This window comes from Telmatherina bonti, assembly GCF_933228915.1.
Source record: "Telmatherina bonti genome assembly, chromosome: 14".
Taxonomy (NCBI): domain Eukaryota; kingdom Metazoa; phylum Chordata; class Actinopteri; order Atheriniformes; family Telmatherinidae; genus Telmatherina; species Telmatherina bonti.
In genome coordinates, this window is record NC_136612.1 from 16996715 (window position 1) to 17020646 (window position 23932).

The following is a 23932-nucleotide window of genomic DNA, read 5'->3' on the forward strand; positions in this document are numbered from 1 at the left end:
TGCAAGTCATCCTTACTGTATGTAAAGCATCCATTTGTGTAGCCTGTGTGTGTGTGTGTGTGTGTGTGTGTGTATCTTGCGTGCTGGCTTTTCATTAAACGAGGAGTATTACAAATCGAGGATCCGTCAGCTCCTTGTAAAGCAACACACACTTTTGTATTGCTGTCATCAACCATTACACATCAAATTAGATCAAACGAGCGACTGCGCCCATTTCAGCCAAAGCCATTAAAGTGACACTGTGCTGTTGTGTAACAATGGCCTTTTAGCATGGACGGCATACATGCACACACACACACACACACACGCAGCATACACTTGTTTATCTCTTTTGTGTCAATTTGAAGTCAAGCTTTGGCTCCCAACTACTCAGTGAAGTCAGTTCTTTCTTTCTTTCTTCCCTCTTTGCCATTTCTTTCCAACGTATTCCTTACACACTCTCTTCAAGTTGAACTTCAAACTTATTAAAATATCATATCTCTTTCTCTCACTCTCTCTTCTCCACTTCCAGCACCCTCCCTCTAAGTCATCCATGCTCTTTCTTCTCCTCTATATCTCTTTTCTTCCGCTCCCTCTTTTATCCTTTATTACGTTCCTTTGGCTGCATCAAAGGTCTTTTCTGTAATATTTCATAGAGGAACTAATATGCGTAGCCCCTGCCCTTTCTTTTAGTCTGCATGCATACATAAATAATTAAGTCCATGCCTGATGCGTCTTTGTCACACAACCTGTCAAGCCATGTGTGTATGTGTGTGTGTGTGTTCTTTTTGTCCTTGACTGTGTGTGTATCCGTTTTAACCTTCATCAACTAATAGTTGGATGGAGATTGCCTTTACAAACACTGACAGACCCACTAGCATTTAAATCAAGCTGGTTGAGGAGTCTTTGCTCTAAACCAACTCTGTCGCTATAAATTTATTGTTGTTGCTTTTCAATACCCTAAAAATATCATTTTTAATCCAAAAATGGTATTATTAACCAAAATGAAGCTTCATTTAAAAGAAGTTTACACATTTAAAAAAAAAAAAAAATTTTGTATTGCATTTAAATCAGTCTGATGTTGTTTCCACAGCAACAGTCGTCGCCCCCCCCCCTTTCATTTCATATATCTGTACAGCATCAGCCCTTGGTCATAATTTGGCTGAATCTGAGGAGGAGGAGAGACAAGCTTTAAATTTCTCATACCAGCCCTGTCATGATGTATATGTTTGGGCAGAAGTTTAGAGAACAATAGAACACAAGCCAACACAGCGAGGACCTTTTAGAGCAACCGTGACAATTATATAAGAGCAGAGTTACAGCATGGATAAAGTGAACTATAACACACTGATTATGCATGAGGCCTCCAGCCCCCCTGGAAGGAACACAGTCTGTAGGGAAGTGAATTGATGATTAAATTCCTATAAACTACAGTTTAACAAAACTTTTCTAAAAGTCATGAAAGTCATTCAGATTAAATGAAATACTAAAAATATGTTTAATAGCTTTTTGTTGTTTTTTTATTACTATTATTGCAAAAGCAAAAAAGTGGTAAACGTATTAAACCCACAACAGGACTTGCATAGCATGGGTGGGTGGGGGGGTGGTTAAAGAAGAGCCACTTGTTATTCTAAGGCACTGATTCCCAAACTAAGGGGCTCAGCCTGTGACATATGATACATGCGGTTTCTGTTTCATTTGGCATCACTTCATGATAAAAACTTTGCTCAAGATCCTGGAAAACAATCTGACTTTGTCTTCTGCCCTGGATGGACACCAGAAAGGTGAAAGAAGATTAGAAAATTACTTTTAAAAAAATGATTTTATCTTACTTACTTTATGGGTTGGCTTTTTATGGGTTAAGATGGGGGCAAAGAAATTGCACAGTTCGCTAAAACATGGACTAATTTGGGAACGTGCCATTGGGCAAAACAGACAATTCAGAAAGCAAATATTAAAATGACAAGAAAAACTTACGTCAACCTGCTCCTTACCAGGTAATGATCAGTTAATGGTAGTGGTCAGTGCTGGGTAATGAGGAGAGACCACTGTGTCATATGTCTCAAAATATTAGCATCTGACGGTGTGAAGCCGAACATGTAACAAGGCAATTTGGAGACAACATGTCATTTAATTGTAGCATAGAAACTGTTTTAAGCGCTCTCATTTGAACTTTGACCTTCAGAAGCCCTGTCTGAATCCTTGCAGCTCTTTGCCCTCTCAGTTGTTGTTTTGCACACAAACTTTTTCCGTTTCTCGCTGTTATGCAAATCGCTTCATTTAGATGTTGCTCCTCATTCACCTACACTTTGTTCAAGTAGTAGCATTTGTTAACATCATACACTCTAAATTACTGGATGTTTCATATATTTATTTCCATCAAAATTCATTTTAAATGGCTTTTGTCAAGTTGACAGGTATGGATTTAAAGGCCCTGATTGCCACACAAGAGAGATATATTCTTAAGATATCGCCTTTGCTCATCGAAAGATTCTTCAGTCCCAGTTTGTCATAGTTTCCTACTCCTTGCCTCTACATAACACCTACGTCTTTAAAATATATTTTTAATACTATCAGGCTTGCAAGCATGCAAAGCTTCAATTTCCCATGACTGCTTGTAAACACAGCACTCTAAATGGTCGAACACTGTTGGTTTAAAGCCAAAATAATTCCTTCTCTCATTTATCTATGGAAGCAGGAAATAAAAGCTCAGGCAGACCTCTGGTCAGCAGTAATATAAACAGCACATACACTGAGGAAATATTAAATAAGGGCACATAAATGTGATATAAAGAAGCAATAAAAACATCATAAATTAATAAATCAAAGGGTTCAAACAAAAGAAAATAAAAAGGAAAATTTAGAGGTCATTGCAGACCAAAAATAGGATGAATTGACAAGCAAAGTGTTCACACCAGCACAAATCTGCTTTTATTGTGTCTCAAATTTCTTTTAATGGATTTAGGAAAACCAGCTCCTTAAATTGAAATGATTTTACAGCTTAATCCAGGCAGATGGAGGATTCCCCCCCCCCCCCCAATTCAGTGCACATATTGGAGATGGATAAGAGAAACTGTTAAACTGCATGCATGAATATATTTGAACCGGTTTTAGCTTCAGTTCATGTGTCTCATCACTGGTAGTAAAAAGCTTTCAGTTGAGGCTCAGAGACTTGTTACTGGAAAGTGAATCCTGAGGAGCTGCTTGGCCTCTCTGATAAAAAGCCATGTTCAGATCTCAGATTAGCTCAATAATTCACTAGTTCTCTAATTTTAGGGGGAAACGGTGTAACCGCACTGCAGAGACACAAGTTCTTACACAAACACGCACATTCACCGGCCTGGTTGTTATTAATTCATTATAGCGAATGAGAAACCAGCCTGACAGCAATATTTCCCAGTACAGAGATGTGGAAAGGTTGCATTTGCAACTTCAATGATGTCTTTGATGCTGTACTTTTTATTTTCTAATTGCTCGAGTTCTGTTTTTTCTTTTATCACCAAAAGTTTTTTTTTACAGTATGCGTTGGTATAATAAAAACAGTGGAAATAATTCTGCCTACAATGAAAATATTTACGCACTGTAAGACTATTTCCAAGGGGGGGTGTATTTCTTCCTTGTAAGATATTTCTATATGTATCTTGGTTAATGGTGGTTTTGCTGTGAATTTTTCAAAAAGCTATTTCTATAAATGTTTAAGGCAATGAGGAAGGAGCAGCACAGCGGTGTGATGAAGCTCAGATTAAAGCTGGGGGTCTGTCTTGCGGCGTTTGGATATTATTATAATGTCTGCATGGCTTTTTTTTTTCTCTCAATTCCTCCCAAAGATCAAAAACATGCATGTTAGCTTAAATGGTAGTTCTGGATTTCCTGTAGCTGTGAATGTAATGTAGGGTTACACAACTGGAATATGCTCCTTGCAGCCCCCACAGCTCTGAACAAGATGAAGCAGCTGGGAAAGCAAAATGAAAGCATGAATGACAAAATGAAAAAAAAAAAACAGAATTTTATTTATTATTTTTCTTTTTTTAACTATAGCATAATCAAAAGCTGCATTTGTTCTGCTTGAATTCATTCTACACATTGATGTGCAAGTCTGACACTTGTCCAGTTGTTTTATCGTGTTATTTATTTGCATTCGAACCGTTTTACTCTGTTTTTATTTTGGCCGATTGTGTACAGCACTTTGTTTCAACTCTGCTTGTTTTAAAGGGCTTTATAAATAAAGTTGAGTTGTTTCTTTTACCACAGATCTAATGTAACGGCGTTATGTCTCCACAGTGAATCAAACCATAACGTCTAATTCTTTGGCACTGAATAAAGCCAGGTCAAGGTTAACTATGTGTGTTGGAAAAGTATTTCACTATCTATGTCTTTATCTTAAGTGCCTTTCGCCATATAGCAGCTGTGATAGGCTATACCCCCCACCCCCCTCTCCACATCCCTAAGTTGGATTAAGTGGCTATAACAAACGGACAAATGTCTCTGTATCAACTGTTGTCACCGTTCCTGCTTGTGTTTCCATGTGTATTTGTAACCAGGGATTCCCCACCATGTCTCCCAGTTGAGTGCTGCAATCTGTGGTGTTAGTTCTCATCTCTCTAGTCTCGTATTAATAGTTCTTTCCTTCTCATAAACTCCAAACGATCTAGATCTGAGTGAGATGCCTGGTGCACACTTTGAACAAATGAAGCGTCCACTCAGTGGCTCAGTGATGTGGAACCACTCCTTTGTGGTACTCTGAGGCTGATGCTGGATTTCCAGCAAAACTTAAATCAACTTTCAGACACAGAACCAGGCTGTCAACTGGTTTATAGTACTTTTTTTTTTTTATATATATAGGTCTACATACATCTAAAGCCTTAAAATCGAGTTTAAATTAATTTCAGTGTGTCTTTAAGCCCCTTGGTATTTCCTTTAAATGATGCAGTATGTTTTACGTGAATTCTGCTATCCTCAGAGGAAATGTAAATTTGACAAGTAGGAATGATTTAATGTAATAATATTAATGTAATAATGAATGTATGAAGTAGCTAAAAGTAGCACTATGAGCAGAGGATGACTCTTTTAACCCTTTAATGCCATATCCTATTTGATGGACAGTTTCTGACACTTTTTGCAAAACTGTATGTTAAAATATTTGCTCAAAACCCTGTTTTACACAATCTAACGCATGTCTTATTCCCCCTAGTCAATAGCAAAACTATTGCCATATATCCTTACTGCTACACCGTTTGTGTCCTTAGCATTGATGTCTCTTTCCTTGAAAAAAAGGATTTCAAATTTTTTGTTGAGATTTCTTTACCTGAAATTCCTAACAAAGCTTTATCTTGTTTAAGACGAAATGTTTAATGGGAATCTGACAGTGTGCATATTTGGTTTGTAGAAATTAAATTCTGCTTCTGCATGTCATCCAACTCTGCAGAAGCCTGGTAATGCATCATTTATTTAATTCAGGTTCGTTGGACAGCGGTTGTATCTAAAAGTTGCAGGTGGGTAGATCTCATGGACCGAACTTGGGCACCCCTGTCCTAAGGTACAGCTTTTAGAAGTGGATTAGAAAACACAAAAATACAGTAAATGGAAAATAAACAAATGAAAACGTGCATAAATAATTTCAAAATGAGGAATAATTAGTTTATGAATATGGTAACTTCTTTATGTATTTGTGATTAGGCTGTTTTTAGACATACAATAATTATTCAATTAAAAAAAAAAAAAATTACAAGACCCATTCTAGGTGCTGTTGCACAACTTTTTTTTCTTTTTTTCAGATTCTTGCAGCTGATATAAGGTTGAAATTATAATAAAACATACATTAATTACCTTGAAAACAATATGACAAATGGACCTTGAGTGTGAAGCCAACACTAAGTTCCTCAATTTCTCATAATTTAGATTCAGGAAAAGGATTTTAAAGCAGAGATGTATGAGCACAAACATCAAATAAGTGTCTCCCAGTTAGTGTGGGTTTTAGATGACCATGCAGTACAATTACCACTTCTGGGGTTCAATTTGTTGTTCCTGGAAACGCAGTTACAAAGAGGAAAGAAGAGCGGAAAAGAGGAATGAGTCACGAGGACACGTGGGGTTTCAGATGCCTGTTAGACTTAAAGCAGTTCTTTGTAGATCATAAATAAGAAAATAATTGCATAAAAAGATTCACTTGCACTATTTGTTTTACTGTTACAGACATCACAACCACAAAGCACAAAAAGGGGTGCACACTCCTTCATAAATGTCCACACTAGCAACCCTTTACAACCACAAGATGCATATTTAAATAAACAGTGTCCTTTAGTTGGATTATCTCTGTTTTATCCCTGGTTACACTAACAATATTTTTACCATGCTAAATGCTACAGTTCTCAGAGAGCAGATTAGAAAAACGTACAAATGGTGTGGCAAGGTAGGCAGGAGAAAGCCTCTTTTCTCTTAAAAAAAAAAAAAAAAAACACTACAACAAAGTTTAATTTAAAAAAAATCACAAGATTCTTTGGTCAGATGGGACCAAAGTGGAGATGTTTGGTCATAATGCAAAGCACCATGTTCAGTGAAAACCAAACACAACATATCAGTGAACTCACCTTGAACTATTTAGCACAGTGGTGGAGGGGTAATGATATGGGCTTGTTATGCAGCCACATGACCTGGACACTTTGCCATTATTGGATCAGCTGTGAACGCCTCTGTTCTCGCCATCTGTCTGACAGCACAATCATACTAGGTTCAGTTTTAGTTGTTGTAATACATGTATGAATAATATGTTGTGCTGTTCATCTGTGGCTTCTTCGTTTTACTTACTTACTGTTCAAAGAGAACATGTTCCTGTTGTCATGAGTGTATGTTTACAGTCATTAAAACACAAATCTGCTTTACTGAGATATCCTAATCGCACAAATCAGTCAACAATCAAGGCCAATCAATAACTTCATCTCAACAATCAATCTAACAATGGTCTGTTTCCTCTGCTTTTGTGTTGAAAGCCACAAGAGACGATCTTTGATGCTGCCGCTCCCATCAGAAGTAACACAAGTAAAAACGCATCTCAGCAGTTATAATCCCGTTTTAATGTCTGTGTTGTTACACAACCACAGCAGCAGGTTAAGCTACACGTCGGCTGGTATTAGATGCCTCCAACAACTTCCATCCAGAGTTACAAACTCTCCAACACATTGGCTTTCATCTCTTCCTAACACCCTTCGCTTTTTTCCCTTTTGCTGCCTCCATTTATTATTCACTTTCTGCACTCTGAGCTTAATATGCCCTCTTCAGCCATCTTCCTTTACTGTGTGTAGATATATAGCCGTTCAGCGTATTATGCAAAGTGCTGAGCAGCAAAGCTCTATGCATTCAATGTGTAGGCTAAAGGTAGAAACTAACGGCATTATCCTGGGATAAGACCTCGTTTACTCTCCAAATAGAGTGTGAAAGAGGGGAAGAGGAGGGATGGAGTGGTGAGAGAGACTTCCCTATTAAAATCAGTGTACTAAAATGACACCTTTTACTCCTTTTAAGACACTAAAGCAAAACTCAGAAAGTGTTTATATAACAGGGGGGCATGAATTAAGTTATGGCCATTTTACTTCTTCTTATTGTGCCTGATAGAATAGTTTACAAGTAAAGCTAAAGACAGTTCACCAAAAAAATTTCCTCCATCACTGTATGCTGAACCAAAGAAAATATCAGTTCAGATGATACTGTTGATACCTGATGCTGCACAAAATAAAGCTTTCTAAACGAGAGCGCTCTCCTTCTGCACTTTGCAAACACATGCCTACAAGTTTGTTTTGTTGCCACGTGAGACGAATGGGCTCCTGTTGGCTGGGTTGCCATTTGTCCTTGAGCTTTGTCCTCTTTCAGCAGATGTTAAAAAAGTCGTAACAGCAGTGTGTAAATATGCAGGAGTGTTGACAAAAAGAAATCATTGCCTCATTATTTTGTAATGTACGACTATAGCTGCCTAACCGTGCTGGGTTGTGTTTGTCATATTTAGTATTATAGGACGTACCATATTTTAACAGGTCTGCATGCAGGCCAGTCCAGCATCATAAGTCGTCTACTGCAAAGCAAAGTAACTGAGACAGAGGGCAGTTAAAGCTATAGTTGATAATCTTGCACAGAGACATTTTTTTTACTCTGGGTGCAGATTTTAGATGTTCCCCTGCTTTACACACACCATGAAAATGAATAAGTCATTGAAAGGCTTGCACAGAATTTGACGTCAAGCTATTTGAGGAGCATTTCACTTGAATCAGGTGTGTTGCAGCTCTGGTTATGTCATATGGATTCAGTCTCATTTAACTATGAAAATACAAATTAAACACCTCACTTTAAAACTATAGTTGGTAATCTTGTTCAGAGACATTTTTTTACTCTGGGTGAAGTGGTCCCTCATCCTGATAGCAGTCTATACATTTTGTAATCATGAACAATATGAAATATAGTTAGACCCCTCAGTTTACTGTAAATCTGTAAAAACTCTGACCAATCAGAACAAAGTTATTCAATTCTCATATTTTATAACCTTCTGCTCCCCTCCTCCCTCTCCCACAGCACATACCTGATAGCCACACCCTGCATATAATTAGCGTGTTAGGATGAAAATACAAAGGGGTGAAGAAGAAACTCTGAAGGCAAACATGGCAGAGAAAATGAATGTAGGATATCCCTGACCTGGCTCAGTTTATTTGCCTTCTCTCGCTAAATAGCCCAGAAAGAGAAAATTGTTGGTTGGAAAAAGCTGCTAATAAAAAAGCCTCGTATCAGCAAGGAGCAAAACCAGAAGGGGAGGAGCCAAAACAGAGTGCTACTTTCAAATCTTGCTAGCTCCCCAACATTGCCTACCCCAGCTTTAAGCATCGCCTTGCACACTCAAAAACAGAGGTACTAGCTTGTACCTAAAAAGGTAGAAATGCTTGTCGCTGGGGGTGTACTCTTGAGAGACATTTCTGTACCCTTCAGTTCTGGTCTATTTTTGTACCTTATCAAGTTCAATCTTACCTTATCAAGTTATGTTTTTTTATGTTTTCACAGGATTAGGCCTGGTCCATGCAACTTAGCAATATTATCTTATCTTTTATCTAGAAATAATCTTCAAAAACTCAAAATACTGACCAGACATACACTTAGTTTGCAGCATCTGACCTTCATTGTCTGGTGTAGTAAATGACTGTTAAGTAGTACTACTGTCATCACTCAACTCTGCTCTAGTTTTTAGCATTACAGCCATTAACATTACATTTTTCAGTGCTGCAGGTACCCTTATGGTCAAAATGGTACAAATTTGTACTTTATGTCACTTTGAACCCTTTTTCATACTCTGAAGGTGTGCTTCTGGTCTCGTAAAGACCAGTATTGTACTTTTGAGAGAACATTTCTTTAAAATGTACCTATAGGTACAGAAATGTCCTTATCTTGTACCTCTATTTTTGAGTGTGCTGAAATATGCCAGGAGTTTCAGGATCGTGTGTTTTTCTGTTCATTATAGAGTTTTACCAACATTTGTTTAAATGTGTTCGCAAACACGTGTTTCAAGAAGTGTTCCTGAACCCATGCAGTGGTTTCTATTATACAATCACATCAGAAGATCATGTACAGCATTATTATTTTTTGACTGTGTCTCTTGTACACAGGTATATTTTTATGTTCTCGATATCATGTGTCATGCATAATATCAGATACAGAAACTGAGACTGTGGAAGTGTGTTGCCGCTGAGCTATCTTTGGCAGCTTTACCTTTCAAATTATTTCTTATTTGCACCTACACTGCTAAAAGTTGTTGTTTTTTTTTGGTTTTTTTTTTTTAAAGACTATAGAAGGTAAGATGATGCAGTGCTCTCAACACATTCGCTGCTTGCTTGCATGGCAACAGATGGTCTATCTTGTATTCACAGAGAGAATAAAAGGATGAAACAAGAGTATGTCACAGAGAGAAGTAGGTGAGTGAGAAGAGATAAAAAGATAGACGGATGAAAGAATGGCAGAGAAGAAGAATGAAAAGTCTGTAAAAAGCAGCATCTGCTCATTCCTGTGTTTGCATGCTTTAGAGGGACAACAGGAAATCCTCTGCAGCGCTTCAGATAATCATGTGTATTTTTAAGGATAGTGAGTCAGAGTTAAACGAGGAGGTCCATTCATGGCACACATAGCAACCACTGTAAGGTTGGGAAACATGTGATGAGCGAATATCTGAACGAGTGCAAGTTAAGGTTGTTCTTCTTTTCATTAAGCAGAGTTTGCAGCTTAGAGTTGAGCATGCTGTAACAAACTATTAGAGAAGAAGTTTAATCTATTGTGTGTAGGTAACAATACTAAAAATATAATTTAAATTCACTACAACTGAATAGAAATGAGTCTTCCATGGTGAGTTTGTTGTGGTGTTCGTATGGTGCATTTTCATCTTGTTCTCTGTTTGCTTCCCATGGCTTGCTGCTAGTTTCTTTATCTTTCACCTCTGAAGACATGTCTAGCTCTACAAGACAACAGATAAGTATGTTTCTAAAAGCAAGTCTAATTTTTAAAATAATATTTGTAAAACAGCTTCAATTTGTTCACAATCTAACACACAAAAGCAGGATCAACTATCAAATGCAACACACAGGTAGCAGCCAACATGGGGTTGGAGTAGATAAGCTGCTGCTTCCACCGTTCCTTTTGAACATTTTTCTCTTTTTTGGTAATGTTTTGTTTCTATTTTTCATTTTTATGTTTGTCATTATGTTCAAATAAACGTTCTTAACCAAACCAAACACTAGGTGTATTAAAAATGGCAGGAGGTGAACTGGAAAAAAAGTTCAAATACACATTGACCAAGGAAAGTTTTCCTTCTGAGCCCTTTAAAATCAACATTAACTCCCCGGGAGAGATCAGTTTCATTCATTTCAATCAGTTTGTAAGTTATCGGAAGTGGATAGTGCAGCATTTAAAAGTTTTTTCCCCAAATTCTATTGCTTCTCTGCAAACTAGAATGAGGGCAGAGTCTATATTGAGTCTAGTTTCTAGACATCTATGTAGAGAGACAAAGAAATTAACCCAACAATAATTTTATAAATGAAAAATCAACCAGTGCGAAAGTCTGCAGGACGGCCACTTGACAGTTGCTTATAAAGTGCAGTGATGTGTGCAATCTCTACAGCCAGCAATAAAATGCAGGGCACAATGGAGCACAGTATATAGTTACTTAAGATACCAATTTGGACATTCATAAATAGCAGATCCCAATAATCCAGCAGAGGAAAGAAAGATGCTGTATTTGGGCTTTTCAGGTGGTCACATGCAGAAACAGGAGCGTAAAGTAGAAAAGAGTGTTGAAAGGTCTGAGCTCATAAATCATTACAAGATTATGAGAGATTATTTTCATGTCAAAAACCTTTACATGTTCATTTCCAGGAACCCAAATTAATTTTTACAGGTAATTAATAACTGCTGGAGTTTTATTTCAGTCCTTTTGTAGCTAAAACACGATGCTATTTTTACAGTCTGCTCATTTAACCACACAGGATCCTCCTTTTCCTCCTCGGCCTCTGTTACGTTTTTGCATCCACTTTCTTTATTCTTCTATTTCTATTTCTCTTTCTGTCTCTCTTTCTCTGTCTGTGTGTGTGTGTGTGTGTGTGTGTGTGTGTGTGTGTGTGTGTCTCTGTATGTGTGTGTGCGACAGTAGTCATGTCAGAGTAAGGCTGGCTGAAGCCCTAGCAGCAGTCAGTCTCTTTGATGTTGAGCCCTGCCGAATTAGGCCATCACCCAGTGGTGCTCTGCTGCCTGCCTGCACCCACACTCAGCAGTCTCTCTCTCACACACACACATACAAACAAGGTACACACTTACAAACCAAAACAAATGCATGCTGGCAGGAAGGCATGCACATGAAAAACAAACTTTACATGACGCTCTTCACACATGAGCTGTGGACATACAGCCGCACAGGCCTGACAGAGCTCCGGATAATATGCTCTAAAACATGTCCACAAACATTTCATCACTCACACAGCTTCTACACACTGTGACTAACACTCATTTGCGCGTTTTCTTCTGCGCTTCTCTTTAATAAACATAAACTTAAATTCTTATGAGCGCTTCTCCTCTGAGACCTCCCCACAATGGTACATCAAAAACATGTGTGCACGCTGAAGAGCACACATGCAGGGGAAATGTAGGACGTTAAGGAAAAAGAATGAAACACAGGAAAGATGTCCTTTTCAGTCTCCCTACCGCAGAATTATACTGGCATGAGTGTACCAAAGTGACTAAGACAGGAAGCCTCCTGAATCACAGAAAAACAGGCTGGTGAGCTGACATTTTATAAATGAGCAAGACATCTTAAAATAGATATGACTATACAGTCTGCACAAAAGGAGAAAAAACATGCTCATATAAATATTGACTCAGTTGAAAAATAAACATTATATTCCTCTGATTGAGGAATTTAAGATCAGTTTGTTTTATTTTATTTTATTTTTTTATGAGTCGCTATTATATGTAGTAGAAATTGAATTACTGATACCAGCTCATCCAGCCTTTATTTAATGCTGATGATCTAAAAAAAAAAGCCAAATAATTGGCATGCTTATTATATAGCCAACCACTTATTGCTGCTTATGTTGCTTCATATCTACTTGAGATAGTCATAACTTAATCTTGTCATTGCTGTGCCAGGTGAAGAAAAATCAATGAAAGCCTTGGGTTTTCGGAAAGTGTTATTGGGATATCATGTTTGGAGTTTTTAATCTCCCAACAGATAATTTATGCACCTTTTTTTTTCCACTTAATTGTCTGAGGCCATCAAGCAGTGTCTCTCATATATTTTGGTGGAAGTACAGATTTATAGTCCAACATTTCTATTTAAAACAAGGACTTTACAGTCCTTTTCTTTGTAACTGGATTTCAGGATGTGGAGTGATCCACTTAAGTCCAAGCCACCATCAATTGTGAGGGTTTTTTTCTTAATTCAGCTCTGTAGTTAATACATACAAACATGTCATGAAGAGGTGGTGGTGTGGACCCAAAATGCAGAGACGGGAGCCAGGGATGCAGAAGCAAGACGTTTTTAATCCCAAAGAACTAAAGGCAAACTAACACATGAAGCAAAAACATGAAGCTAAATAAATGTACCAGCAAGTGGGAATAGAAACCAAGGGCCATAAATACTGGGAAACATAACAAGATGCAGGTGAAATGGATGAACTAATTGAGACCAGGTGGACTGAATGAATGGCAAGCAAAACCGGAAACGTGACAAAAGGGAACTAAACAGGGAAACTACAAAATAAAACAGTAATCTGGAACTAAAAAGGCACAAAAAGTCCAAACCATGACACAAACATACCTTTGGAAACAAGTTACAGTCAATAACTTCTAAGCCTGTGATGCATTACTGCCAAACCAAGGCTCTGGTAAACAGCCTGAGAGTTCACAGTAATGGTAAATGGACTTGTATTTATATAGCGCTTTTCCAGTCAGGCCAACTAACGCTTTACACTACTTGTCACAGTCACCTATTCACACACACGAAGCAGGAGGCACATCCGGGAGCAATGCAGGGTTCAGTGTCTTGCCAAAGGACACTTAGGCATGTAGTCCGGGAAGCTGTGAATAAATCCACCGATCTCCAGGTTGGAAGACAACTGCTCTTCCACCTGAGCTACAGCCCCGCTAGCACACACACCAAACCAAGTTCAGACCACTGCACACCACAATCAGAGAAACATACATGAATGAATATTTCTGTTTTCTTCTTCTGCAGTTTGACTAGCTGGTACTGATCACTTTACATATCTTAATGGCAACATGTGTTAAATGTACTGTATTTCATGAACCAAGAGACCCAAATGATACACATCACAATGTCAGAAAAAATGTGTTCATTCAGGTTTTGTTAGCTTTTTTCACCAGAAAGTCCCAGGCAGATAACATGTTTATTTAGCAAGAAAGGTCTTGTACTAATAGACTTAAGGTTTATGGTAGCTGCTATAAACTGTGGTAACATGCCAAGTCAGCAGGAGGGGGTGGTAGCATTAGCAAAGAAAACAGGCTAACTAAGCAGCTAATTCTTCAACTAGCTAGCAAGCAAAGCAGTAGATTCTCAGCATAAGTAGGGTGATTGCCATTTTATAAATGCTAATGGACCTAACGGACAGACAAAGGACTAATTTGGTCGGTCACCACTATATGTTAATTGTTAGACTTCCCATCCTAGTACCCATGCTAAGACGAGGGATGGTTCGATGAAAGGCTGCATTAGATGTATGACTTGCCACCAACCTTTTGTCCCTCAATTATCAGGCCGACTTATCACAGGTTTGATCAGAAGCTCACTTGGAGAGGGATTTAGTACCCTGCTCCAGTGATATAGCCTCTGCTGAATCCTCAATCTCACTTTTTTAGTGCTCTACATCTTTTAAACATCTTGTCTCAAGTCCATTGAAGTGATACCAGTTTATAACAAAGTCATCTCAAGACACTTTATAGACATGTTTAATGCAGAACAATTTGTTGGGATTCAATTAAAACAAATTCACATTAGTCCAGTTTATAACTGTGTTCATACAAACCAGTTCATAAACAATTGTCTAACCAGGCAAAAACTAGGGAGGTTGAAGTTAAGCTAACATATTAGCCAAAAATCACATCCGCACTCCTGTCATTCATCATCTACTGTACATAAATCCTGGGATTAATAATTTGTTTTCCAATATTAATCATTATGTTACAGGCAATACTAAACAAAAGTAAAGTTAAGCAAAGTTTCATTTTGAATTGGCAAAAGGTGCTTCATGGCTAACTGGAAATCAACTGTTCCAGTTTCTGAGTGGAAGTCAATTGAAGAATGTCATAAAGTATTAGACAAAGTACTAGTAAGCCCATCATCAATTCATTTATTTAATTCTTAAGTGAACAACAAGAAGGCTAAAAACATTTTGCTGGCCAATAAGGAAAAGCAAAGTAGTTTTAAATTCCAATTTCCATACTGTGACCTATACAGCATGGTGTGACTTAAATGGCTAAAGATATAGATACAGCTTAAGTATTGAGACTCTTAGCTCAGAAGTTTGATCGACATATCTACTCGACATCAGAAATGTTCACAGAATGACATTTTTAAACCAAAAGGCCCTAAACAAAGTGGGGGGATGCTGAGATTTTGACTTGGTCATAACTCAGAAAATCAAGTTTGTGATCTCAGGCACAGAAAAAATATGTCAAGGAACACAACATTTCCTCAGATTTGATACATCTGTCATTAATATGCTTTATGGTTTTCAAACACAGCTTATAACAGGAGTCACTTACTTTTCCAGTCACCAAATGTAATATCCATAACATAATCATTTAGTCGTTATTCATTTTAACTAAAAATAGAAGTGTTACATCATTTCTTTCCAGTCTTATAGTCCCTATTTTCTGCTTTATCTTTTGTATTTAGCATGACTGTCTTTAGCGTTGATGAAAAGGGGGTTGCTAGAAATACATTTAGTGGAAAAGAAATGAAAGAATGGCATGCATATTTCCACATCTAATGCCGTAATAACACAAAAAAGCCTCTCTGAATCCTGCCTCTCCCTCTCGCTCTCTCTCTCTCTCTCTCTCTCTCTCTTTGTCTCTCTTTCTGGTGGCCGGGAACAGCCCTGTGGTCAAACTGGAGACCAGCCAGGAATCTTTCCATCAATTAGCTGGTATTTTTTTTGTCTGTCTATCTTTCCCTTCAACTCACTCTGTCTTTCAATTCTTCACTTCATTTCCTTCGCTCTCATTATTTCTGCTGTTGTTGGCTGGGAACGCTTGAAAACACAAATGTAGGACACTTGAAGAGCTACAGCTATCTGCTAAATGTTACATAATTGCTCAAAACCCCACATACAATGTTGCATACAGACAGATAAGTTAGAATCAGTTGGTTATGCGGCTGAGTGAAAGTTATTCACCTTTAAATTTTTCTGTCTCAGATGAGCAAGGAAAGCAGCTGGTGTTAGCGGTTCACGGAAGACAATAGCGTCTCTCATTTTAAACACACACATACACACATCACACTGAGCTGTGTACGCATTAAAATTACATCACACAGTTGGGCCTCTCTGCACACCACGCCACACACAGCGTGTCATTACTGCATATCAATTACACGGGGAAGTGAAGATCTATTTCTAATTCAATCAGTCAGTGCTGGTGTCACATTCCTCGCTCCATGGCTTTCTGCACGCCGCTCCGTTTTCCACCCTCGCCTGATTCTTAATGATGCGCTTCAGTTATTGTGAGGCTGGTGGACAAGGGTTTCAAGTCTGTGTATTTGCTTATGAGGGTGTGTGAAAGTGTGTGTGCAATTGTGCCTTATCCCCTGTTGAGAACAGTTTTAATACTTCTAGGGACTTGACACTTAAGAGAGAAGTGAAGTAATCCTCCTCTGACCCGGTTTTATTCAGAGGGCTAGGAGGGGTTTAAGGTTACAGATACAGTGTGGAATATTTTTGGGATTCAATACTTCTGTGTCTAAATTGGGAAATCCTTGTCAACATGACACTTTTTCTCTGGCAGAAAATGCTTTTAATGCTGCCAGACAGGAAAATCCTTCCACACAGGAACACAATGTTGCTGTGTTTAACTTTACATGTGACTTTTCAAACTTTCTTACCTTATTTTATGTTTTCTTTTGCCATTTTGACCCTATTTATATCTTACAAAGTACTTGATATGGCATTTAAAGACTGAAGTTTTACCTTAAAATTACCTCTAGAGCTGCAGGCAGAGGACTCCAATTTTGCAGAATCAGAAGTAAATCCTGACAACGCTCTAACAGCTAATCATACAAAGGTCAACAGAACTTTAGCATTTTGTTTGCCAGTATAAAATATCTAAAAAAAAATATCTCAGCTGTTTTGGTATACACAATGCTGTGGATTGTTTCTCAGCATCACCTCAGATGGTTGTTTACTTTGTCTTTACAGCTGTTTAACTCCAGAAAATCTTTGTTTCAACATGGAAACACATGAAACACATTGAGGCAACATGAAACTATGAAGAAGGCTCTGCAACTGTCTGATGCGGAAGTGTTGTGGGGTATAAGTCTGAATTTAGCATTAGCTCTCACCACATTGGAACTTTTTGAGTTGATTTTGATGCTGAAATGTTCACTTTTTGTCTTTACTGTGGCATGTCCAAGTTGAAAAGAACTGCGAGACCGCCTGCTTTTTAGCTTTTTTCTTAATGTTTGTTTTCCAGATCTGCTTGTAGTCCCAAACCAGTGTGTACAGACACAAAAAAGTTCAGGCAATCTTCCTGTAGCCATTTTTCAGTAAATCACATAAAACTGCTTTTTCTGTATTCTTTCTGTATCCTTCTTTGTGCACTAAGCTTATTAATTTTCTTAGCTAATAATGTCATATTTCCCAGCAGAGGGGTTAGAAAAAAGGTTTTAAATTTCCTCTGCTTTTGTCTCTGAATGGCTCCCTAGCTGTACCTTTTCATGTCCTCTTCCACTTGGGATTTAGTATGTCGTTTCACTCATCAACTTGGTTTGGTGCTGTTTTTCTTTCCTGCTATCCTTTGTTCTAAAGTTGTTTTAAAATAGCATGTGGCTCCATACTGAGCACCCTGCACAAGTAAAAGCCGTGAATGTGTCGCTTTTTACATTTTAAAGGAGAAAAAAATTATGCCATTGAAGTTCATGCAAGTACGGAGCAAATGTTCACCATCCCTACATACAGTCTCTAAAAAACTAGATTAAAGTATGTTTTGCAAGGATATTGTGCAAAAGCAGAATTTAAACGAAAAACTATTTTAAATTGTTAAAAGTCTTTAGAGGTCATGATGCACCAAAGTAAAAAAAAAAAAGGGTCACTAATGCTTTGTTTGCATATTTTGAACTACTTGCATACTCATGTGATCAACTTTTGAGATGTTCCGTTGACATTTCTGTCTTTCTTTTTTCTGTGTGTGTTTTTGCCTTCACCAGATCACAACCATCTGAACAATGCAGCTTTATCTCCTCTGGGTCCAGCCATGGCCCTGTCTCACCCTCACAACAACCTGGGAATTGGCTTTAACAAGTACACCTCACTAAAGGCGTCAGGTAGGTTGGCCCACAGAGACATACTCACCATCATCTGCACTGGTTGCATGGGTGCAAATACTTTCACACCTGTATGATTGCATGTTTAAATAATCAATAATGCAACAGCTGCTATAGATGCAACAGCGCAGGCATAGAAAGCAGTTTTAGTTTACAAATGTTGGTTATATTTAGAACCAGCTAAAAGAGGGAAATCATGGATTATTGTAATGGTTTCCACTGTAGGCAATTATTCTTTTAACTTGTGAACACTGGTTCCTACCTTTCATATTATCATAGCAGCATTGATATGGCTATATTAGCTCACATTGATTCTGACTATTTACCTTTCTGAAATATGTTTTATCCATTAAAATTGAGGAAAATCTCGATATCTTCTTATTTCAATGAAAACCACCGTATAGTTTTATTTTATTCTTAGCTGAATATTAAAAAGGATACTTGGGAAGTGATTAGGTTAACCGTAACTAATTGTATCGACATTGCAGAGTATGTTTCTAAAGGCCTTTTCTCACTATTACCCATTCAACTTAACTTAACTTGAGTGTTTTCAGGATTTTCCAATAAATAGTATCAACTGACATGGAATTTGATTTAGATTAATTGTGCATGGTCATGGCTTACTCTCCTGTAGGTGGCGAACATAACCACTGTATCAACAACAATGCAACTATGGAATAGGTCTCTGATTATATTGTATAATTAGTAACCTGTATAAAAAAAAAAACAAAAACGTTTTATCTTTGGGAAAAAACAAAGATAAACAAAAGATTAAAAAAAAAAGAAAAAAAAAGAAAAGAAAAAAACGAGCTCAATTTGAGTTTAAAAGAAAAAGTCTATCTCCAAGTTTAAAAAAAACGGCTAAAAATTAAATTGTCAAATTCATATATATATAGATATTCAAACATAGAACAAATCATTTGTATAAAACTACATATTCCTTTAATGGTTTAAGAACACTGAACTATTACATATTCCACAATAATTTATTGATCATATGTAATTATTATATATGTATCTGTCACTATCTCCTCTTGGTGTGTCTGGGGTCCATGAGTGTTTGTCTGTAAACCTTTAATGTTGTTGATTGTTTTGTATTGTATGCATCAGGTTTCCTCCATAAGCTTTACATAGCTCCCCCGGGAAACCTGATTCACACATATGTACAACTCACATTGGATTTTACAAGTGGACACCATTGTCTGTTCTAGTTAATGAGCATGTGTATAAATAAATTAAATGTCCAAATGAAATGTCAAAATTAACACATGGTTTGGCTTAGATACTGATATGCTTAAGACAAAAAAAAAAATTACGCCATATAAAAAAGCAAGTGCTGGGTCAAAAACACAGATAAACCGTGGTTGAAACCCAAAGAAAGCCCACACGCACTGCAGGACTTCGCTTGTGTCTGTGTTAGGAAGAGATGCTCTGCTTGAAATGTCACCTCAGTGAAATAATGTTTGAAGGCAGCTACTGCGCAAATATTAATAAGTGCGTGGTAACAGGTTTGCATCAAGTCAGCTTCGTGTGTGCCCCCCCCCCCACCCCCCACTTACAACACAGTATACCTTGAACACGAGATGGAACTGCTTTTTGTAAAAGAATCCTCTACAGATTTGATACTTGACAAGATGTACTTTCTTTAAAAGTGAAAAAGAAAACCAACTTTTAATTGTTCCATCAAAATGTATGACAAGAGTGATTCTCCAGTTTCATTAAACGGGGATTGTTCTTGACTGAACTCAGCAAGCATTTGGATCATTGCTGCCCCACAATCATGACAAATAAACCTTGTTCTGGGTCCGTTCAGCCATTATTAATCTAATAATTACCGACCAATTCAATTCAGTTCAGCTTTATGTATATAGCACCACTTCACAACAATCTCATCTCAGGGCATGTTACAGACACATCAGTTCAAGCCAATTCATAATAAGTAGCCGAGCTAAGAGAGAAACCAACAGATTGCATCTAATCTTGACTTTGATCCGAACGCCCACTCTGAGCATGCATGAAGCGACAGTGGGAAGGAAAACTCCTTTTTAACAGGAAGGCAGAACCCAGCTCAGGGAGAGCAGCCATCTGCCTCGACTGGTTGGAGTGGAGAGGACAGGAAAGACAGACCAGCATACACTGCAGCTTTTACTTCAGGAAGACCTGCAGAAAAGGAAAGATATGTTAATGATATTAATACTATCATCTGTTTATACGTGGAGGAAAAAGAGCAGAGTAATAAAAAGGAAGTGCTTTTCATGGGATGTCCCCATGGCTGCATGGCTAGACTACTCATAACTATAAGAGCATAACCTGGACAGATGGGCCTCGAACATGCGGACTCAACCTCAGGAGACGCTTGTCTCCTAAATATAAGATTTATTAAAAAGGAAGATTCCTCAGCTTTATCTTAAAGGTTTAGAACAAAAGGTTTATCTGTTTGTGAGGAGGATGTTGGCTGCAAGATTTGATCAAGAATATTGTCATCAGCTTCACAGTATGCACTCAAAGATGGAACACACACTTGTACAATGAATCAGGCTTTGGAGGGTGGTGAGCAACAGTGGTCTGGACATTAGCTGGCCATTAGCTGCTGGACCGGCCCTGAAGCCTGCCCTGTAAAAACACACCACATAAACACATCCTTCACACGCACAAAACCGCAACATATAACATAATTCTGCCTAATGCAGAGTCCCCCCTTCCGGGGAAGACGCACAAACATGTGTATGCAAATGTGGACAAGCTCGCTGAGAAAAACAATCTTCATCTGATCACTGCAGACAGTTAAGGACACAATGACAAAGATGAGGCGCGACAGCTTGACACATGTTCATGTACTGTTCATGGGCACAGTATGCTGAGAGAGATGCAAGTGGTCATCGTGGCTGAAAAGAATCGACCACAGAAACCATAAAGCCGGAGACGTTATGAAAGGCAAACTGGATGACTCACAGATGGCCTTTTTTTTTTTTTTTAATGGAGAAAATCAGAATAGATATGCAATTATGGCAGAGAGTTGTTGAAACTGAAGCCAGAAAAATGTGCTGGAAGTGTGGAAAGTGACTGAGGAGAAGAGCTGGGAAAGACACAATCTCGTCTCATTATTCTGCTCTGAGACGGAGAAACAAAGGCTGATTGCGGCGGCGGCGGCAAAGCCCCGACCGCTTCAACAATGAGCGTCAGCCCCATTTCACCGAAAAACACTTCAAAGTATCAAATCCCTCACACATTGAGGTGCAATATGCTCCTTTCTGTCTCTGTCTCCTCCTCCGTGTCGAGGTGTAGAGCTCAGGCTCTGTTTGATGACACACATGCTCCTATTTGTGCTCCTCTGTTTGGCATGGCCTCAGTTTTCTTTTCCTCTCACACACAAATAGTACAGTTTCAGTGTCGAGCTTTCTGTCAGTGGCGACACTGATCCGCGAAGTGTGTGTCTTCACATTGTTCCTACTAAAAACAACTAAAACGTGCACGTCTGACCTTTGACGCTGCAGCTCCATAGTTTTCTTAAATACCCAAGAAATGGTGCGTCAAATATCGAACAGCATCAGAAAGAACATAAATCTGCCGTGAAAGAAACGCATAATCCAGCATATTTATATTGTGTCAGAACATTTAGAGCTATTTGCTTTAATTTCCTGCTCTAACTCTCGCTCTCAGTCAGTTTGATGCATAATTTAGGGTGGAATTGTGGGGAGATTTAGTTTTTAAGTTGGATGAGATCTTTTATAGCTCAGTTTCAAAGCTGCTGATTGGCACATTTTCCCTCATTTGAACACTGTCACTTTACACATAATCAGAACATGAGAACAGTATCATTCCTCTCAGTTAACCCTAAGCGGCAAAGTGCTGAAATCGTCAAACAGGTCTTTAAATAATTTTTCCCAGCTTTGCTTTCTATAAAGACGCCCGCCACGCTGGAAAGTAGAGCTCTTTTCACACCTGCTTATCAGTTTTCTTGCTGGGTAATAAACAAGCCACTGGGTCCGGAGATCCTTCCTGTGCAGACGAAGTCATGGCTAGGGCACGAAACAGCCTGGGAATAGAGTTGATTGCTTGCCAAGTGGCAGCATGTCTTTGCATCAAGCTGCTTTGAAATCTTTATGAACATACAAAGACTGGGTCGCGCCAACAAAATTAGTTCAAATCACAGCTGAGAAAAAGGTTCAATCAAAAGGAGTACATTCAGATTCAGCATGAAGCACATTGACAAACAAATAAGGATGTAAATTCTGCAAATATAAATCAAAAAGTAAAGTTGCTGCTAGGATCTTGTAAGAAGTTGGGAAGTGATTAGCTTTGGCTTCCGCTGCTGTCTGTTTGGCAGGCACAAACGTTGCATAGGCCAAGCATGTCTCCTCATGCTCGCTGGAAGCATCCAGTAGCATAAAATCTCACAAGCGCCAGAAGTTAGAGCATCAGTGGGTGGAAGACATGCTTTCTGTTTTTTTATTGTCATACTTGACAGCTGGCTGGTGTTCAAAATAAATTGTCATCTTGGGAGAAATCCAGCAACATTGTGAGAAAAAACTCAGACCCTGTTCATACTAAAACTTTTGATTCACATGTAAATTGTGCTTTAAGCCAGAAGTACTGGGAATTTTACCATTTCACAGTAAAACTCTGCAAAATACTCCATTATCAGTCGGTCTGTGTATACATAGCACAGATGAGATGAACTTTATTCATGGAAATCAGAACAACAATACCAGCTTAATACCAGTTTCTCAGATCTAGCTCGCTTAGCTCACAGTAAGTAATATCAAATCAAAGTTCATTTACATAAAACGTTTCATACTAAAAGCAGTCTAAAGTGCTTTACATAAAGCACAGTGAATATGTCAAATTTCAATCCTTACCACATCAAATTAAAAATAAGCCTCAACAAACCCAAAGCTAAAACACACACCTTATCATTCATGATCTCACACAAATCCATACTGATGAATCACCCAAAAGCCCTCCCAAAATTTTACATGAAAAAACAAATTCTGTTCCATAATATCAGGCTCGATGCTGCTGTGAGGAAGCCACATCCTGGGGATCCGTCTAGCAAGCACATTAGGCAGCATTTACAGCTACAACAACTTTACAGCTGCTCATGGACCTCACATTAAATTACATGGGCCGCTGAATCCAACCTTCAAACTTAACAGTTTAAGGTTCAAGGTTTTGTAGTCGCCACTAAAGGAGATCAAGGAGGATCAACTTACTGAGCATGCTCAGAATATTCTTCTCTTGTGTCCTCGTCTAGATGGGAATATGTTTTAACCATAGACTGTATATAAAGACATGGACGTAGCCTCCGTGATGTCGTCCATAGGTTTCTGAAGAGCTGAATTGAAGCTTGGTGGGCAGTTCCTAGCATCGCCATCTTGGCAGAGGCATGCGTGTCCTCTCGCCCGGAAAATACAAATATGGGCAAAGAAGTGGAGCTGAGAGGGGGGCTGTGAGCATCATGGTGGATGATTGACATCGAGCGAACTCTGAGCTTTCTGTAGCTAAGAGAATACCGATGCAATCAGTTGGTTTCTATTACAGGATATGTATGAATTGGCTCAAAATGATGTGTATGTTGATTTGTGTATTTGAAATGCCCTGTAACAACATTGTTGTGAAGTGGCGCTGAACTGAATTAAATTACCGAGCTAATCCGGAGATAACAGGAGCTAACCAGCTAACAGAGGTAAGCAGGCTAAAGCTAAGTCACGGCTAAAAACGGTTATTCTACGTTCTTCTTACTTGAAGCGGGAGATCGTGTACCTGTCAATCAAAATGACACGCCCCTAAATATGCCAAAACTTTTAGATTAAATTACTTTTAAACGGGCGAGTTAGAAAAAAAAAATCACTCTCCCCACAGTTGTCATGAAGGTAAACCTGACCTATA

General features: G+C 38.4%; 1 protein-coding gene across 1 annotated transcript in view; it reads left to right on the plus strand.

Annotated features, from left to right (window-relative positions):
- LOC306765545 (protein shisa-8) overlaps positions 1-23932 on the plus strand; it is a gene marked incomplete at both ends in the record, with an annotated part of 115729 nt that overhangs the window by 86196 nt on the left and 5601 nt on the right. Inside the window, one exon of the mRNA XM_079253028.1 lies at positions 17927-18043. Within this exon, the coding sequence (XP_079109154.1) occupies positions 17927-18043 (117 nt within the window). The remainder of the gene's footprint in view (positions 1-17926; positions 18044-23932) is intronic.